The sequence below is a fragment of the Tachysurus vachellii genome, chromosome 21 (genome assembly GCF_030014155.1).
Source record: "Tachysurus vachellii isolate PV-2020 chromosome 21, HZAU_Pvac_v1, whole genome shotgun sequence".
NCBI lineage: Eukaryota > Metazoa > Chordata > Actinopteri > Siluriformes > Bagridae > Tachysurus > Tachysurus vachellii.
The window spans coordinates 17,156,828-17,172,603 of NC_083480.1; the positions used below are offsets into that span (position 1 = coordinate 17,156,828).

Genomic DNA, 15,776 nt, shown 5'->3' on the forward strand with positions numbered 1-15,776 from the left:
ACAGTTTTATTAATATAACAGAATAAAAATCATTAATACTAATGTTACACTAAATACTATAAGTACAAGTAGATTTCCGACATTAATTAATTATAATTGTCCTGTTAATTAGCGCACGTCTGGTGTTCAGTATTAAAGCGCCGCTCGAGCTGCATGTCGTATCATATAACAAATGAATACAGTAGGAATAATAAGAGAGAGATAGATGTGAAGTCTCTAATAAAGTGATTAATAAGGATGGTTTAGAGTTGAGGAGAGTTTTACCTTCTTATCGCTCGTCATGCGCGCCGCTGTGTCTCCATCACCTGCCTCAGTGCACGTGCCACGGCTCAGGTTCTCATCCCCACCTGTCAATCACCTGCCTCCTCACCTGAGACTGTTACCGTAAACCTGCTAGTGTACGAGCACAGCAAATCACCCTTACCATAGAGTTTCAGAGGCAGTGAACACCTGAGGATGTTACCGTAAACCTCAGAGAGCAGGAGATCAACACACCTGTAATTTCACCTCATACTGCTACTGTGAACGGAAGAGTTACCGTAAACCCCCAAGACCATGCGAACCCCAAAAGCATGGCCCATGATGCTCAGAGGGGATGAAAACCTGCAATTTTACATCATATTCTTACTGTAAACCTCCAAAAGCAATAGACCAGACATCTGTAATTCCACCTGAGACTGTTACTGTACACTTCAGAGGGCAGGCGAACCCCAAATCCTCTCTAGTTTCACTTGAGAATGCTACCGTAATCCTAAGAAAGTAGGAGACTGAATCACTTACAGTTACAACTGAGACCTGTGACCGACTCACCTGAAATTTCACCAGAGGCTGCTACCATAAATTTTGGATAACCAGAGCCACTGATTCACTCACAGCGTTGAAAGCGATCACCAAATAATCTATAATGAAAGTGTTTGAGTTTTGCAAACGTTTGCACCTCCATCCACTGTCCTGAACTAATACTTTTTTTGAAGCACCTTTTTATTTTGATTCCATCGCTCCCTGTAAAGTAAAGTAAAGTAAATTATCTTGGACTCTTTCTTGAAAAAACATTTCAGAACCATCACATTGTTTGGGTATCTCATGTGCACGGAGTATTAAGTTAAGGTCTTGTCTCTGGCTCAGATAGTTCAGTAACATTGATCGTTTGGTTACATCATTCCTTTGTTGATGTGAAACTCTAAAACTTTTCATTTTCTTTGGCTTAACAGCAAACCAGCTGAATGTTTTGCACTAAAATTGACTGGTATTTGTTGCTTTTTATGAGTCCTTCCATCTCGAAATAATCCCTATTTCCGGATGAAGAAAAGCAGTTCGAAAGCATGACGCTCCCACCACCATGTTTCATCATGGGACTTCTCTAAGTTTCAGAATTCTCGTAAAAAACCTGCCATTTTAACAGCGGTGTGTGGACATGTATAGAGGGTGAGTTCAGATAAAATGGTAAAATTGAGAATGCTGAATTTGACTTTATTTATATATTAATAAATAATAATAAAGTGCTCAGAATGATGCGATTGATTTTCCTGATCGATGTCACGTCGATGTGGACGGAGACGTCAGTCACTCAGTTAATTAATAAAGTTGTCTCTTTCCTTTACACCGCTGTGTTATTGTTATTGTTATTAATTAACATAATAATAATAATTAAAAAATAATTTTATTAATAAAAAATAATTTTATTAATTATCTTCTTTATTAATTAACAAAGGACCACAAATTTACATCAGTCAGAACAAACAAGAGACTTCGGTGTATCTCGAATTTATTTATTTTGAGCTGCTGACTTCTGGATTCTTCACCAATAACATATCCCTGCAGAAACAAAACAAAAATCGATCACAGGAAGATTCAAGATAATATACAACGTTAATAACAATACATTTAGTAAAATTTGCTCTCTGTAAGAAGGGGTGCCAAAACTTTAGGTGGTGGGGTTGAGGAAATACACCGTAGGTAGAATATAATGAATTATAAGAGTCAGTCGTATTCCAGAATGCAAAATACCATTTTCACCAAGGGAAAAGGGGCGGGGCATGCTCCTAATTTCCTAATTTGCATATTTATAGAATCTGTATTTGCATATTTATAGAATTAGCATAAACATCTAGATGTTTCTGTAACTACAGAATAAAAAAAAATTGTCTTCAATATTTATGTCTGACTCTCATAAAGAAGACGAACCTGAATTCTTTGGCTTGTTTCTGGAACATTCTCAACTTTTCGATCTCCTTCTTCAGCCTCTGCAGATCATCGCCGTGAAACTCTGGAAGAACCGAGTCCTGTGTGGGGAAACGTATTGTGTATATGTCTATACTCTATATGATTTATATGCTTTCTGTTGTATGCACCATTGTATATACACAATGAGGAAGAGGAGGATAGTTTTATAGTTTTGAGATAAAGAAAAGAAAAATAAGAATTATAAACATACAGGACTGTGACTTTGTGTGTACACTCAAGGCCTGGTTCACTCAGCCCCACTGTCTGTGTTTATTATAAATACTGTCTGGTTAGAAAACAGGCACAAAGTGCGAATGAACGGATACAGGGATGGACAGATGGCCAAATGAGAAATAGATGGATAGATAAATGAAAATATACACTAATGCATCATGTCTGAATGATTGCAAGGTGACTTGAAAATGAATGGACAGACGGACATGCAGTTAATAAATGAACAGATGGATAAAGGTATAAAGTGAGGGATAGATGATGACTGAGAAAGTAATAAGATTAAGGGATGGATAATATAAACAAAGGATGGAGAAAAGAATAGAGGGCTTGAAGAATAGATAGACAGGTAGACAGATAGGTGTATGTAGGGATGAATAAACCTAAGGATGGATGAGTGGATCAGTTTAGGGATGATGATGGCTCAAAGGATGGATGAATGAGTGGATAGATAGATAGATAGATAGATAGATAGATAGATAGATAGATAGATAGATAGATGGATGGATGGATGGATGGATGGATGGATGGATGGATGAGTGGATGAGTGGATCAGTTTAGGGATGATGATGGCTCAAAGGATGGATGAATGAGTGGATAGATAGATACTGTAGATAGATAGATAGATAGATAGATAGATAGATAGATAGATAGATAGATAGATAGATAGATAGATAGATAGATAGATGGATGGATGGAGGGATGGATGGATGGATGGATGGATGGATGAGTGGATGAGTGGATGAGTGGATCAGTTTAGGGATGATGATGGCTCAAAGGATGGATGAATGAGTGGATAGATAGATAGATAGATAGATAGATAGATAGATAGATAGATAGATAGATAGATAGATAGATAGATAGATAGATAGATAGATAGATAGATAGATAGATAGATAGATGGATGGATGGATGGATGGATGGATGGATGGATCAGTTTAGGGAGATGGATGGATGGATGGATGGATGGATGGATGGATGGATCAGTTTAGGGAGATGGATGGATGGATGGATGGATGGATGGATGATGGATGGATGAATGACCTGGACTCACATAAAGCCCCAGGCAGCTGTGTAACACTCACCTCTCCGGCGCCGTAGCCGCTGCTCAGGAGCTCTCTAGCCGTGGTCGTGTCTGCAGCTGGAGGTACCTGGTGGAAGCGGCCTCCAGTTTTATGAGCCAGTCTCTTCAGAAACATGGCTGTGCTGTGAGAGAAAAAGGAACATGCATCACAAATACATCAATAAAACAAGGGAACAGACACTTGCTTCAGGTTAAAGGACAAAGTAGGCTTTCGAAAGGTTGTAAGACGTTAGCGTTTCTATAGTAACAGCTTGTTCACAGGGTCTTCTACTGTAAATGTATGAAGATAAAAGTATGAGGTGTTTCTCTGAGTTATAAACCTTTGTAATCATTTATAAGTGGAATCTAAGTTACGAACACTGATGTGAATGAAGGTTTGGTGGTGCAGCACCTGTCCAGGCCGCTCGGCGTGATCGTGTGGATGTTGATGTGTTTTCCTGACGTCAGTCTCTCAGCCTCCTTCAGCACCACATTGCAGCTGCAGTCCCAGTGACCATCACTGATCACATACACACCGACTGAGTCACCAAACACACATGCTGCCTGATGGGGGGATAGAGTTTCATTAAAAAAACGATAAGACTTACAGGACTGAGCTTTATGTGTAAACTCCAGGCCTGGTTCACTCACCTCCACTGACTGGGTGTTTATATTATAAATACTGTCTGGAACTAAGTGTGAATGAATGGATGCAGTGATGGACAGATGGTAGAATGAGAAATTGATGGATAGATAAATGTGTAAATAGATTAATCAATCATGGCTGGGTGATGACCAGATGACTTAAATATGGATGGACAGAGAGACAGACAGACAAACACACAGACAGACAGACAAACACACAGACAGACAGACAGACATACAAACATGCAGACAGACAGACAAGCAGACAGACAGACAGACAGACATACAAACATGCAGACAGACAGACACACACAGACAGACACACAGGCAGACATACAAACAAACACACAGACAGACAGACAGACATACAAACATGCAGACAGACACACACAGACAGACACACAGGCAGACATACAAACAAACACACAGACAGACAGACAGACATACAAACATGCAGACAGACACACACAGACAGACACACAGGCAGACAGACACACACAAACATGCAGACAGACAAATACACAGACAGACATACAAACAAACACACAGACAGACAGACATACACAGACAGACAGACAGACACACAGGCAGGCAAACAGACAGGCAGACATGCAAACAGGCAGACAGATAGACAGACAAACTGACAAGCAGACAGACAGGCAGACAAGTAGGCAGACATGTAGGCAGACAGACAGGCAGACAGACAGGGAGACAGACAAACTTATAGGCAGACAGACAAACAAACAGACAGATAGACAGGCAGACAAGCAGACAGACAGACAAACACACAGACAAACAGGCAGACAAACAGGCAGACAAACACACAGACAGACAGACAAGCAGATAGACAGACAAACAAACATGCAGACAGACAGACAGACACACAGGCAGACATGCAAACAGACAGACAGATAGACAGACAAACAGACAAGCAGACAGACAGGCAAACAAGCAGGCAGACAGACAATTAGGCAGACAGTCAAGCAGACAGACAGACAGACAGACAGACAGAGAGACAGCTAGAAAGACAGATAGATGGACAGATCAGAGCACCTTTAGTCCTGCAATAACCTGTTTGATATTTACATGCTGTGTGTGTGTATGTGTGTGTGTGTGTGTGTGTGTGTGTGTGTGTGTGTGTGTGCCTGCAGCGCGTGTAGGATGGAGGATCCTCCGTGTGTATTAAGCTGCCCCAGCCATGTTACTGCATCCCTGCACCTCTCCTCTGAGGCCTCCAGCAGCTCCTCCTGCCACACTCGCACCTCTTCAGAGAATGCCACCATGCTGAACCTGACACACACACACACACACACACACACACACACACTTGTATTTACCAGTTACAGCAGATCCTACTGTATGACCAAGGGTTTGATAAGTTCATGCGGTGACCAGTCACCTCACTCTGTTGGTGTGCAGCTGATCCCAGATCAGGGAGGTCAGCTCTGTCTGCAGCTCAGTGAAGCAGGACCACATGGAGCCAGACACGTCCAGGACGACACACACCTCCCTCTCCAACACACAGCCAAACACACGTCTGCTGCCTACAGAGACGACACAGACTCCATGTTCACAGCTCAGTCAATAAAAGTGACTAAAATACAGTCAGAGCCAAAGTAAAGGGGGGAAGTCTGGCTGTCAGGTGATGGGTGAAGGGGTGAATCGTGTGTGTGTGTGTGTGTGTGTGTGTGTGTGTGTGTGTGTGTGTGTGTGTGTGTGTGTGTGATAAATCCCACCAATCTGAGCACTGTCAGCTAATACGTCACAATTTCTGAGCTCATGCTTTAGAGGATTGTTGTTCTTTTCTGTCGCAATATTAATTTTTGAATATAAAATAAATAAACAAACAAACAAATAAATAAATAAATAATACACATTAACTGATGAATTAATAAATGTGACCGTATTAGTATTGAATGTACAGTGTAAAGTCTGAATAATTGAAGGCTGAATATGAGGACGCTTACAAAAGGAAGTGGCTGATTTGATGTAGAAATTGTAATTAAAATAGACATTTAAAAATGTTGATGAATTTTTTTTCTTTATTCCGGTATCTTCATTTATTTATAAATATAAGACTACAAGTGTGTTAATTAATGCAACTCATGTATTATTATTATTATTATTGCTGTTGTTGTTGTTGTTGTTATTATTATTATTATTATTATTATTATTATTATTATTAATGCTGCTGTACTGCAGTTTGACACCAATCCTATAGATCCTGAGACGATATTTTCCTCACATCTTCCAGCCCTGATCCCGATCACGGACATTTCAGCCTCGGGTTGTTTTGCAGGAGTTCACAGGGGGGTAAATAATTTTGCTTGACACTGAATAAAATGCTTGTGTGATGGTGTTGACCTGAGAGCAGCCACTGCATCCTGTCGGTGTAACGCTTCAGAACCCGTTCGGTCTGGATCAGGTACTGCTTCAGCTCGCCTGAGCTCAGGAACAGATGCTTCACTCGTCCCTTTAAGAGAGGAAAAACACACCATCCGTAAAACACCACATCGAGTTACGCACCGCTGCGCCAGCTGTGGCGTCATGTCACATCGCAGAGTGACATCATCAGGCCCAGGGGTGGTGATAATGTGGACTCCCGAGGGCTCGATCATCTAAAGAACATCGTGAACGTGCGGTGACGAGTGCGGCCGGGTGTGAGGACACACGGAAAAACTCTGCGCAGTGGAATCTGACGCTCATGACTACTGACGATCACGTCTCCATAGTGTGCCGCGCTTTAGACGGCTCCCTGGTGGATTTTCAGAGGTGTGGGCTTACGTTTAGGTGCACGCTGGGAAAGATGGTGCAGTATTTTGCTGACACGCTTCTGCTGACGGATGGCACGAGCTTCTTACGGTGAGTGCACGCGGGAACAGACAGCAGCTGGTGGAGGTCCAGTTTCAGAGCCCTGACACCAAACCGTTTCAGCCACTAAACAGGAACGAGCAGATAACAAACGCTAACAACACCTGAAATTAACACCTCACTGATAAAAAATACATATATATAAAATATTCTGAAATTTATCTTTAAAAAATACAATTAAAATATTCATTTGAATTAATTGCTAGAAAATACCAAAAATGTCATTAAAATATGCAGAAATGTACTGAAAAATATTCTGAAATTGATCTTTAAAAATACTAAAAATGTCATTAAGAAATGCTGGAATATATCTAGAAATCTTACATATAATTGGATTCTGAATCGTGTCCTAAAATCTACGGAAAACGTAATTAAAACGTGCTGAAACGTGTCTCTTGAGGATGAAAATATAACAAACTATTCTGAAATTTAAGTAGGTTGCAAATATATAGGCAAAATTATTCGTAATATTTTGTTCGAGTATTAACTGATGGTTTAATGACTTATAGTTGTGATGTACTGAGTGTGTTCACACTCTACCTGTTTGGAGGAGGAGATGTCCTCGTGTTTAGGAATAATAACACACTTCTGAGTGCTGTTTCCTTTCAGATGCTCATAAACTGACCCTAGAAACAAACAAAAAACAACCGTTAAATAGAACATTTATTGTTCATTAATGTACATTTTTGTGTGTGTTAACACCCTGAGCTCCATGTCTCAGGGTGTAAACGTCTCCGCTAACTGATGTTTAGTCCACTTTCACCCCTTCATTATTAAGTGATCTTCCTTTTCATTTCAGCTCTGAGATGTTTAACCCACTCACCCTGGCTGTCTTCTTTCACTTCCAGAGCAGAACGAGAAATTCTTCGCTTTGTCTTCGCTTTAATGGAGTTTGCGAGCCGGACCGGATCACAACCTTCCAGTGGACGTGCTTAAAGGAAAAAAACAACGACAATCATTTAAACTTAAAGGTGGGGTCTCCGTTGTTTGAGAAATGCTTCAGAAAACTGAGTCGGGATGACAAACAAAACAAAAATCAAAACAAACATGTAGCCAATGAGCAGAAAGGGGCGTGTCTTGTCAATATGGGCGGAGAGAGTGTTCAGTGCATATGTGTGACATTAGCAGAAAGCGGTTTTAACATTGACATGGAGGATAAAAACAAAGAAAGAAAGAGAAGAAAGGCTTACGATAAGGTAAGAAGTAGGACGTGTTAATATAGGATCAGCTTTCCAGCGCTGGAGAGAACTGAAGGAGCAGGAAGTTGGTCACATATTCACAGATTGGAGTTTCCTGAGTCAATAACTCCTGAGCTAAACGCTGTTACTACACAAATAACACCTCTTTTCTATCGTAGTAATGTAGAGACGCAGATACAACCGTGTTTTGTGTAGTAACAGTGTTTAGCTCAGGAGTTATTGACTCGGGAAACTCCAATCTGTGAATATGTGACCAACTTTACTTAAGACGCCGAGGCGCTTTTTTCCTTCTCGATAGGTGAGTAACGTTGGTTTTGTTTTGTTACACAGAACTAATATATGTCTTTGTCCTTTACATGATTATGTTTGTGTGTCATTTTTGCTTGTTTGTTTATCTGCAATCGTATTGTTCTTCCCTTCAGCTATGATAAAGACATGTTTCTTTCCATTGGTTGCCTGGGTTACGTATGTATGTGTGGGCGGAGCTATCGATACAGGGGCGTGTTGGTTTGGGTGATTTCAAATGTCAGCATTGGCTTTAATCATCGTGCACCCCACCTTTAAAAGTGAAGCAGAACCCAAGCCATGAATATACACACAGTGTTTCTAATAATGCTACTGAAACATCAGCGATCATCGACACTGTGATAGATTCTGTCTGTGAAGACACGTAAAACACTCAGGCACAGTCTGCTTTGGGAAAATAATAAACTTTAGGTCCGAGGTAGCGGTCACTCCTTTCTGAATTTGATTTGTTTTATTTTATTTCAACCCACAACAATTCACCACTATTAAAAGTTCTATTTATTTATTAAACATGTTTAATCTATTTAACGACTTCTCTCCTTCCTCCTCCTGGAAGGAAGCGCTAGATAACGATTAATGTTCACATGCAGAACATCACTGATTTATAATAAAAGCGAAACTCCTGAAGTGTTTGATATCGTATTAACTAACGGAGGTACAGTATGGAGTCTCCAGCGTCAGTGTTTTGTGTCAGTGTCAGTTGTGTTGCTCACCAGGAGGAATGGCTGCTTTGGCACTGTTTGGCCTCCACGTAGGCGAGAGCGTAGCCTCCTTCTGCCCCTTGTGTCCACAAACAAACAGTGCTCTTTAAATACGTAACAGAAGTTAGGAAATTTTGTTAAATATTTAGATCTGTACTTTATGTGTGATTAGCACCGAGTGCTAAGAATGTTAACATGTTAGTGTACGCTGTTTACACCAAACTCACTGAAGTCAAATCTAATTCTCATTCATTTATTTAGCCAGAGATGATGGATCTCTACTGTGAGGGAGTCGTGATCAGGAACTAAACTAAAATATATACAGTACATAAACACAGCACCAAAACTAAAATAAATAAATAAATAAATAAGCATCGATATCTATCACACATTTTGCCTCAGGTCAAGTAGCATCACGTTTCCTTTAGAGCAGTTTGTAGAAACATTTTATTCAAAATAAGTGTTTAATTGTCTAATACTAAAAAAGTTACAAATTTAAGATTTAATAAGACCTCACCAGTAGGGGGCGCTGCCTGCAAAAAGCTCACACGTGCTTACTTTATTCCATTCATTCATTTTCTACCGCTTATCCGAACTACCTCGGGTCACGGGGAGCCTGTGCCTATCTCAGGCGTCATCGGGCATCAAGGCAGGATACACCCTGGACGGAGTGCCAACCCATCGCAGGGCACACACACACACTCTCATTCACTCACACCGGAAACCGGAGTACCCGGAGGAAACCCCCGAGGCACGGGGAGAACATGCAAACTCCACACACACAAGGTGGAGGCGGGAATCGAACCCCGACCCTGGAGGTGTGAGGAGAACGTGCTAACCACTAAGCCACCGTGCCCCCTAGTTTTATCCAGAGCGACTTAAATTTATCTCTTGTGTACAGCTGAGCATTTGAGGGTTAAGGGCCTTGCTCAGGGGCCCAGGAGTGGCAGGGTTCAAACTCACGACTGACCAACCTGTAATCCAACACCGTAACCACTGAGCTACTACATCCCTGTCATAATGTACTGTAATATTCGTAGATGTGCGGAAGTGGTCGAAAAATGCTAAAACCTTCCCATTAAACCATCATTGTATATAATTCAGTGTAGGTTCCAGAGCAGGTTCCATGACTCTTTAATTATCTGTTCAACCCTTGAGGATGTGAACTGCATATCTGAGGGTGGTGTTTGCACTGACCGGCCCCGCCCAGCTCAGTCGAGTCTCTCTGGAGTAGGGAAGCGTGTGTTTCTGCGTCCGGGGCTTGACCTGGGGAACCGAGCTGCGACACTCTCCATCGTGAACCTCGACTGGATCAGCGCTGGAGCTCCGCTGGAGCAGAGAGTCCACTAACTCACAGCACTGCACAATGACGACACCACCACCACCATCATCATCATCATCATGGGGTTGATTTGTGTGAGTTTAAAGCTATGTCATGGTGTCAGTGTTGTCATCGTGCTCTGCACCTCAGCACTCTCACCTTCTGCCAGTAATCAGCAGCCTGCTCCATTTCTCTGATCAGCGCAGTGATGTCATCGCTCTCCACTATACCTGCCGGCGGAGACACAGGACACGAGTCAGAACAGACTTTTGATTTGAAACCTTAGCCACCAGCTCGCTCTTTGTTTGGACTCTACTGAACTCAGTCAAGCTGCAGTCACATCAGGTCCTTGTTAATCGTCTGAGCCGCTCTCATCGCTGCACCGTGTTAATATGTGTGTGTTTCCGTGTAACGACATATAAAAACACATCCCAGGTAAAAAGTAATAAAGTTAAATGACAGACCTGCTTGAACTGTTTGTCCTCGCAGCCCTACGTCGCTGATTATTTTCCTGGAATGTGTTTTATTCCTTATTTTATTTATACGTCACTTCTTTAAGTTTACATTGTTCATTTTTCAGCCTTAAAAACCAACAAACACTTTCAGGTAAGTTTCTGAGGATCTGGATTTGTTTTCGTTTTCTGAGGAGAATTAATCGTTTATTTTCATATATTTATGTCTATTTAGATATAAGGGCCTTTTTACACCTGGTCACTTCATGTGTTGTCTCTGATCCGATAGCTATCTGATTTGTTAAAACTGTTCCATTTACATTAGGCCACATAAACGCGTCTCGGCGAATCGGATATCGATCCGATCTTTCTACTCCCGCCCAAAATGCTAATATATTTGACCTCATTTCCGGGGTAATTGAAACGGAACACGCTTTGGTGTGTGTGGTTTTCAGAATGCGATCAAAAAGAAGACGAAAAACGTCTTTGTTACGATGGTTATGTTACAAAAAACAGCGTTTACTATTTGCTGGGTTTTCGCTGGAGGCAGCAGTGCATTTTAAGACCCGACGAGACGCCTGGGTGAAAGATCACCTCATTTTTCATTTCTGGCCCTGAAATTAGCTCCACGCTTCCAGCTCCTTCTGGAAGAAAGATTCTTAGCTTTTTCCTGAAAGACAACCAGCTGATATAAGACCAAGGAGACGTTCATGTTTTCCCCTATAAAGTTTTTTCTGCCAAAACACAACTTTGTGCTATTTTTCACCTGCATGACCTCAGCATGACCTTCTAACCTGTGTCTGTGATCCAGTGGAAGCGGCCGTTAGTGCTGTGTACTAGTCTGCGCAGACACAGGGACACGTAGCTGGACGATGAGCGTCGGAGTGGCTCGTCCTCTCTGCTGAAGAGACACACGTGGATCCGCGGACCAGAGCAGAACTCGGACTCATACGAAGAGACAGCCGACTGAAACGTGACAGAAAACGCACTCGCAAACAGTAAATAGCAACAAATAAACAAAAGTGTTTAGTGAAGCTAAAGGTTTTAAGGTGCTTTACAACAAAAACAACCCATATTGCAAATAATGCATTATCGCTAGCTGCTAGCTAGTTAGCATTGAGCATATTAACTTATGGGAGTTTTCATTATTCATTAGTAGAGAATACTGACTGGTAACAGAGGAGAGAAAACAGTGGTGTTTATGTCGAAATTACACCATGTAGGTGCACATTGTGACCAGCAGGAGATTTATTCACTCATTCATCTTCTACCGCTTATCCGAACTACCTCGGGTCACGGGGAGCCTGTGCCTATCTCAGACGTCATCGGGCATCAAGGCAGGATACACCCTGGATGGAGTGCCAACCCATCGCAGGGCACACACACACACACTCTCATTCACTCACGCAATCACACACTACGGACAATTTTTACAGAGATGCCAATCAACCTACCATGCATGTCTTTGGACCGGGGGAGGAAACCGGAGTACCCGGAGGAAACCCCCGAGGCACGGGGAGAACATGCAAACTCCACACACACAAGGTGGAGGCGGGAATCGAACCCCCAACCCTGGAGGTGTGAGGTGAACGTGCAAACTTCCTGCTAATTTATACTTTTCTATAGAAAGTGCATGATAGAGGGTGAAGTCAGAAAAAAAACAGATTAATCAGTCAGTGTGATTTCATGGAAGTGACTTTAAAGGGGCGGTGCACGATGTTTGAGAAATGCTTCAGAAAACTGAGTCGGGCCGACTAACAAAACAAACGTGTAGCCAATCAGCAGAAAGGGGCGTGTCTTCTCAATATGCGGCAGAGAGAGTGTTCAGTGTGTATGTCTGACATTAGCCCTCTGCCGTTACCTCTGCCTCGGGTTCTAGGTACAACACACAGTACTACAAAAACACATTTGTATTACCATAGTGTTACTCATTGTGTTCATTTATTGATAAAAATACCCCCTCGGCCGGCTGCCCCAGCAGGTTCCGACCATAATAGTTGCCTGGGTTACGTATGTATGTGTGGGTGGAGCTATCAAAACAGGGGCGACACCCATTTGGGTTAAGGGCGTGTTTGTTTTGGTGATTTCAAATGTCAACATTGGCTTTCAGAGATCGCGCACCGCACCTTTAATACACCTGAAGGGGGAGGTACTAAATATGCAGAAGTTTTTGAAAAGAAATTTGACATTTATTATATTAATATATTTATTTATCCAATGTCAGGTGTGTATCAGGTCTCTGAGCTCTTACGCTGTCCTGATCCGGAGCGCCGGTGGTGAGCAGATACACTCCACGAGTGAGAGAGGAGTCACTGTGAGGTTCTGTCTCTACAGCGTGTCTCAAAGCAGCCAGTGTGTTACGACCTCCTGAACACTCTAACCCCTGAACCCACCTACACACACACACACACACACACACACACACACATATATATATATATATATATATATGTATATACAGTATTGAGATCATAATGCATGAGGCAGCACATCAGCATCATCATCATCCTCATCCCTTACTGCCAGGCATCCTGAAGGTTTTGTTGGTTAGAGGAAACAGCTTTCTCTCTCCACCCTTTCACATCTGACCCAAACCTGTGAATCAGACACCAATTCATTTTGTTGTCATGCTCTATGATATGTTAGAAGGCGTCCAGGTTGAACAACCTACGCAGATACGATTCCAAAAACTTATCTAAGCAACCCTTAGGCGTTTATCTGTGGAGGTTACAAGACACTGAAAACGTTGTATTCACGCTATGATGTTGAAGCGCTGCGTATTGATCAGTTGCTCCTGCAGCAGGAGCCGGACAGCGTGACGGATGTGCAGCTGGTGGTGAACGCTCATGTCAGACACGTCCAACAGAACCTGAACACTGTAGAGAACAACACATGGAGCGCCGTTATCGTATCAGGACGAGTGTCTTAAAGGCAGGGTCTCCGATTTTTGAGAAACGCTTCAGAAAACTGAGTCGGGCCGAATACTAAACAAAAATCTAAACAAACATGTAGCCAATGAGCAGAAAGGGGCGTGTCTTGTCAATATGGGCGGTGTTCAGTGCGCATGTGTGACATTAGCAGAAAGCGGTTTTAACATTGACATGGAGGATAAAAACAAAGAAAGAAAGAGAAGAAAGACTTACGATAAGGTAAGAAGTAGGACGTGTTAATATAGGATCAGCTTTCCAGCGCTGGAGAGAACTGAAGGAGCAGGAAGTTGGTCACATATTCACAGATTGGAGTTTCCTGAGTCAATAACTCCTGAGCTAAACACTGTTACTACACAAATAACACCTCTTTTCTATCGTAGTAATGTAGAGACGCAGCTACAACCGTGTTTTGTGTAGTAACAGTGTTTAGCTCAGGAGTTATTGACTCGGGAAACTCCAATCTGTGAATATGTGACCAACTTTACTTAAGACGCCGAGGCGCTTTTTTCCTTCTCGATAGGTGAGTAACGTTGGTTTTGTTTTGTTACACAGAACTAATATATGTCTTTGTCCTTTACATGATTATGCTTGTGTGACATTTTTGCTTGTTTGTTTATCTACAATCGTATTGTTCTTCAGTTCAGCTATGATAAAGACACATTTCTTTCCATTTGTTGCCTGGGTTACGTATGTATGTGTGGGGCGGAGCTAGAAATACAGGGGTGGGACCCATTTGGGTTAGGGGCGTGTTTGTTTTGGTCATTTAAAATGTCAACATTGGCTTTCAAAAATTGGAGACCCCACCTTTAATGTATATAAACATAAGAAGCTTTAATCTGACCGATCAAAATACAGTATTGAGGTTTAAACGATAGCAGGTGAAATATTTTACGGTTTAGAGATGTGTCTTGCCTCCGTTCACACACAGTTCCCCAGATCTGCCTGCTGCTGGTAGCGTTTAACCACATGACCCTCTCCTCCAACACCTGCTCGGCCTCCAATAGCCGCCTCTAAAGATGGAGAACGGGAGAGGGTGGGGGTGGGGGTGTGTAATAAATTAAAAACAAAGTAGAAAGGTAAAAAGATAATGTAGAGATGAGGAGACTGTTTGTACCTGATAACTCTGCAGCAGGGGCAGATCCACATGCATGTTCTTCACCATGCCATCGTGCCACTTGAACTGCACCATTGCTTTCTGGAACATGAGAACTTTTACAAGTTACATTTATCATAATAAAAAACCTTTTGATGTACAAACAATATCACACTATAAATTTAAAGCCATAACCTCCACCTGCTATCATCCAGAGAACAAGCTCCTCCTCCAACCATGCTGAGAACATACGTTCCCCTACAAGAACTACAAAGCTCTTCCTCTTGCTATGTCCTGAGAACACAAGCTCCCCCTCCTGCTATGTTCAGAACACAAGCTCCACCTCCTGCTATGCTCAGAACACAAGCTCCACCTCCTGCTATCCTGAGACTAACAAGCTGCACCTCCTGATATCCTGAGACCACAAGCTCCACCTCCTGCTATCCTCAGAACACAAGCTCCACCTCCTGCCATCCTCAGAACACAAGCTCCACCTCCTGCCATCCTCAGAACACAAGCGCCACCTCCTGCTATCCTCAGAACACAAGCTCCACCTCCTGCCATCCTCAGAACACAAGCTCCACCTCCTGCTATCCTCAGAACACAAGCTCCACCTCCTGCCATCCTCAGAACACAAGCTGCACCTCCTGTTATCCTCAGAACACAAGCTCCACCTCCTGCTATCCTCAGAACACAAGCTCCACCTCCTGCTATCCTCAGAACACAAGCTCCACCTCCTGC

At 42.4% G+C, this 15,776-nt stretch overlaps 1 protein-coding gene across 1 annotated transcript in view; it reads right to left on the reverse strand.

Annotated features, from left to right (window-relative positions):
* Positions 1–1,690: 1,690 nt before the first annotated feature.
* vwa3a (von Willebrand factor A domain containing 3A) overlaps positions 1,691–15,776 on the reverse strand; it is a 21,317-nt gene continuing 7,231 nt past the window's right edge. The window contains exons 16-34 of the mRNA XM_060857374.1: positions 15,057–15,137; positions 14,855–14,952; positions 13,769–13,888; positions 13,533–13,607; positions 13,264–13,405; positions 11,807–11,978; positions 10,720–10,790; positions 10,437–10,598; positions 9,252–9,318; positions 7,857–7,964; positions 7,574–7,659; positions 6,947–7,099; positions 6,527–6,635; positions 5,562–5,706; positions 5,308–5,452; positions 3,930–4,081; positions 3,540–3,660; positions 2,185–2,282; positions 1,691–1,815 (exon numbers count right to left, since the gene is read on the reverse strand). Coding sequence (XP_060713357.1) covers positions 1,770–1,815; positions 2,185–2,282; positions 3,540–3,660; positions 3,930–4,081; positions 5,308–5,452; positions 5,562–5,706; positions 6,527–6,635; positions 6,947–7,099; positions 7,574–7,659; positions 7,857–7,964; positions 9,252–9,318; positions 10,437–10,598; positions 10,720–10,790; positions 11,807–11,978; positions 13,264–13,405; positions 13,533–13,607; positions 13,769–13,888; positions 14,855–14,952; positions 15,057–15,137 — 2,151 coding nt within the window. The 3' untranslated portion in view covers positions 1,691–1,769. The remainder of the gene's footprint in view (positions 1,816–2,184; positions 2,283–3,539; positions 3,661–3,929; positions 4,082–5,307; positions 5,453–5,561; positions 5,707–6,526; positions 6,636–6,946; positions 7,100–7,573; positions 7,660–7,856; positions 7,965–9,251; positions 9,319–10,436; positions 10,599–10,719; positions 10,791–11,806; positions 11,979–13,263; positions 13,406–13,532; positions 13,608–13,768; positions 13,889–14,854; positions 14,953–15,056; positions 15,138–15,776) is intronic.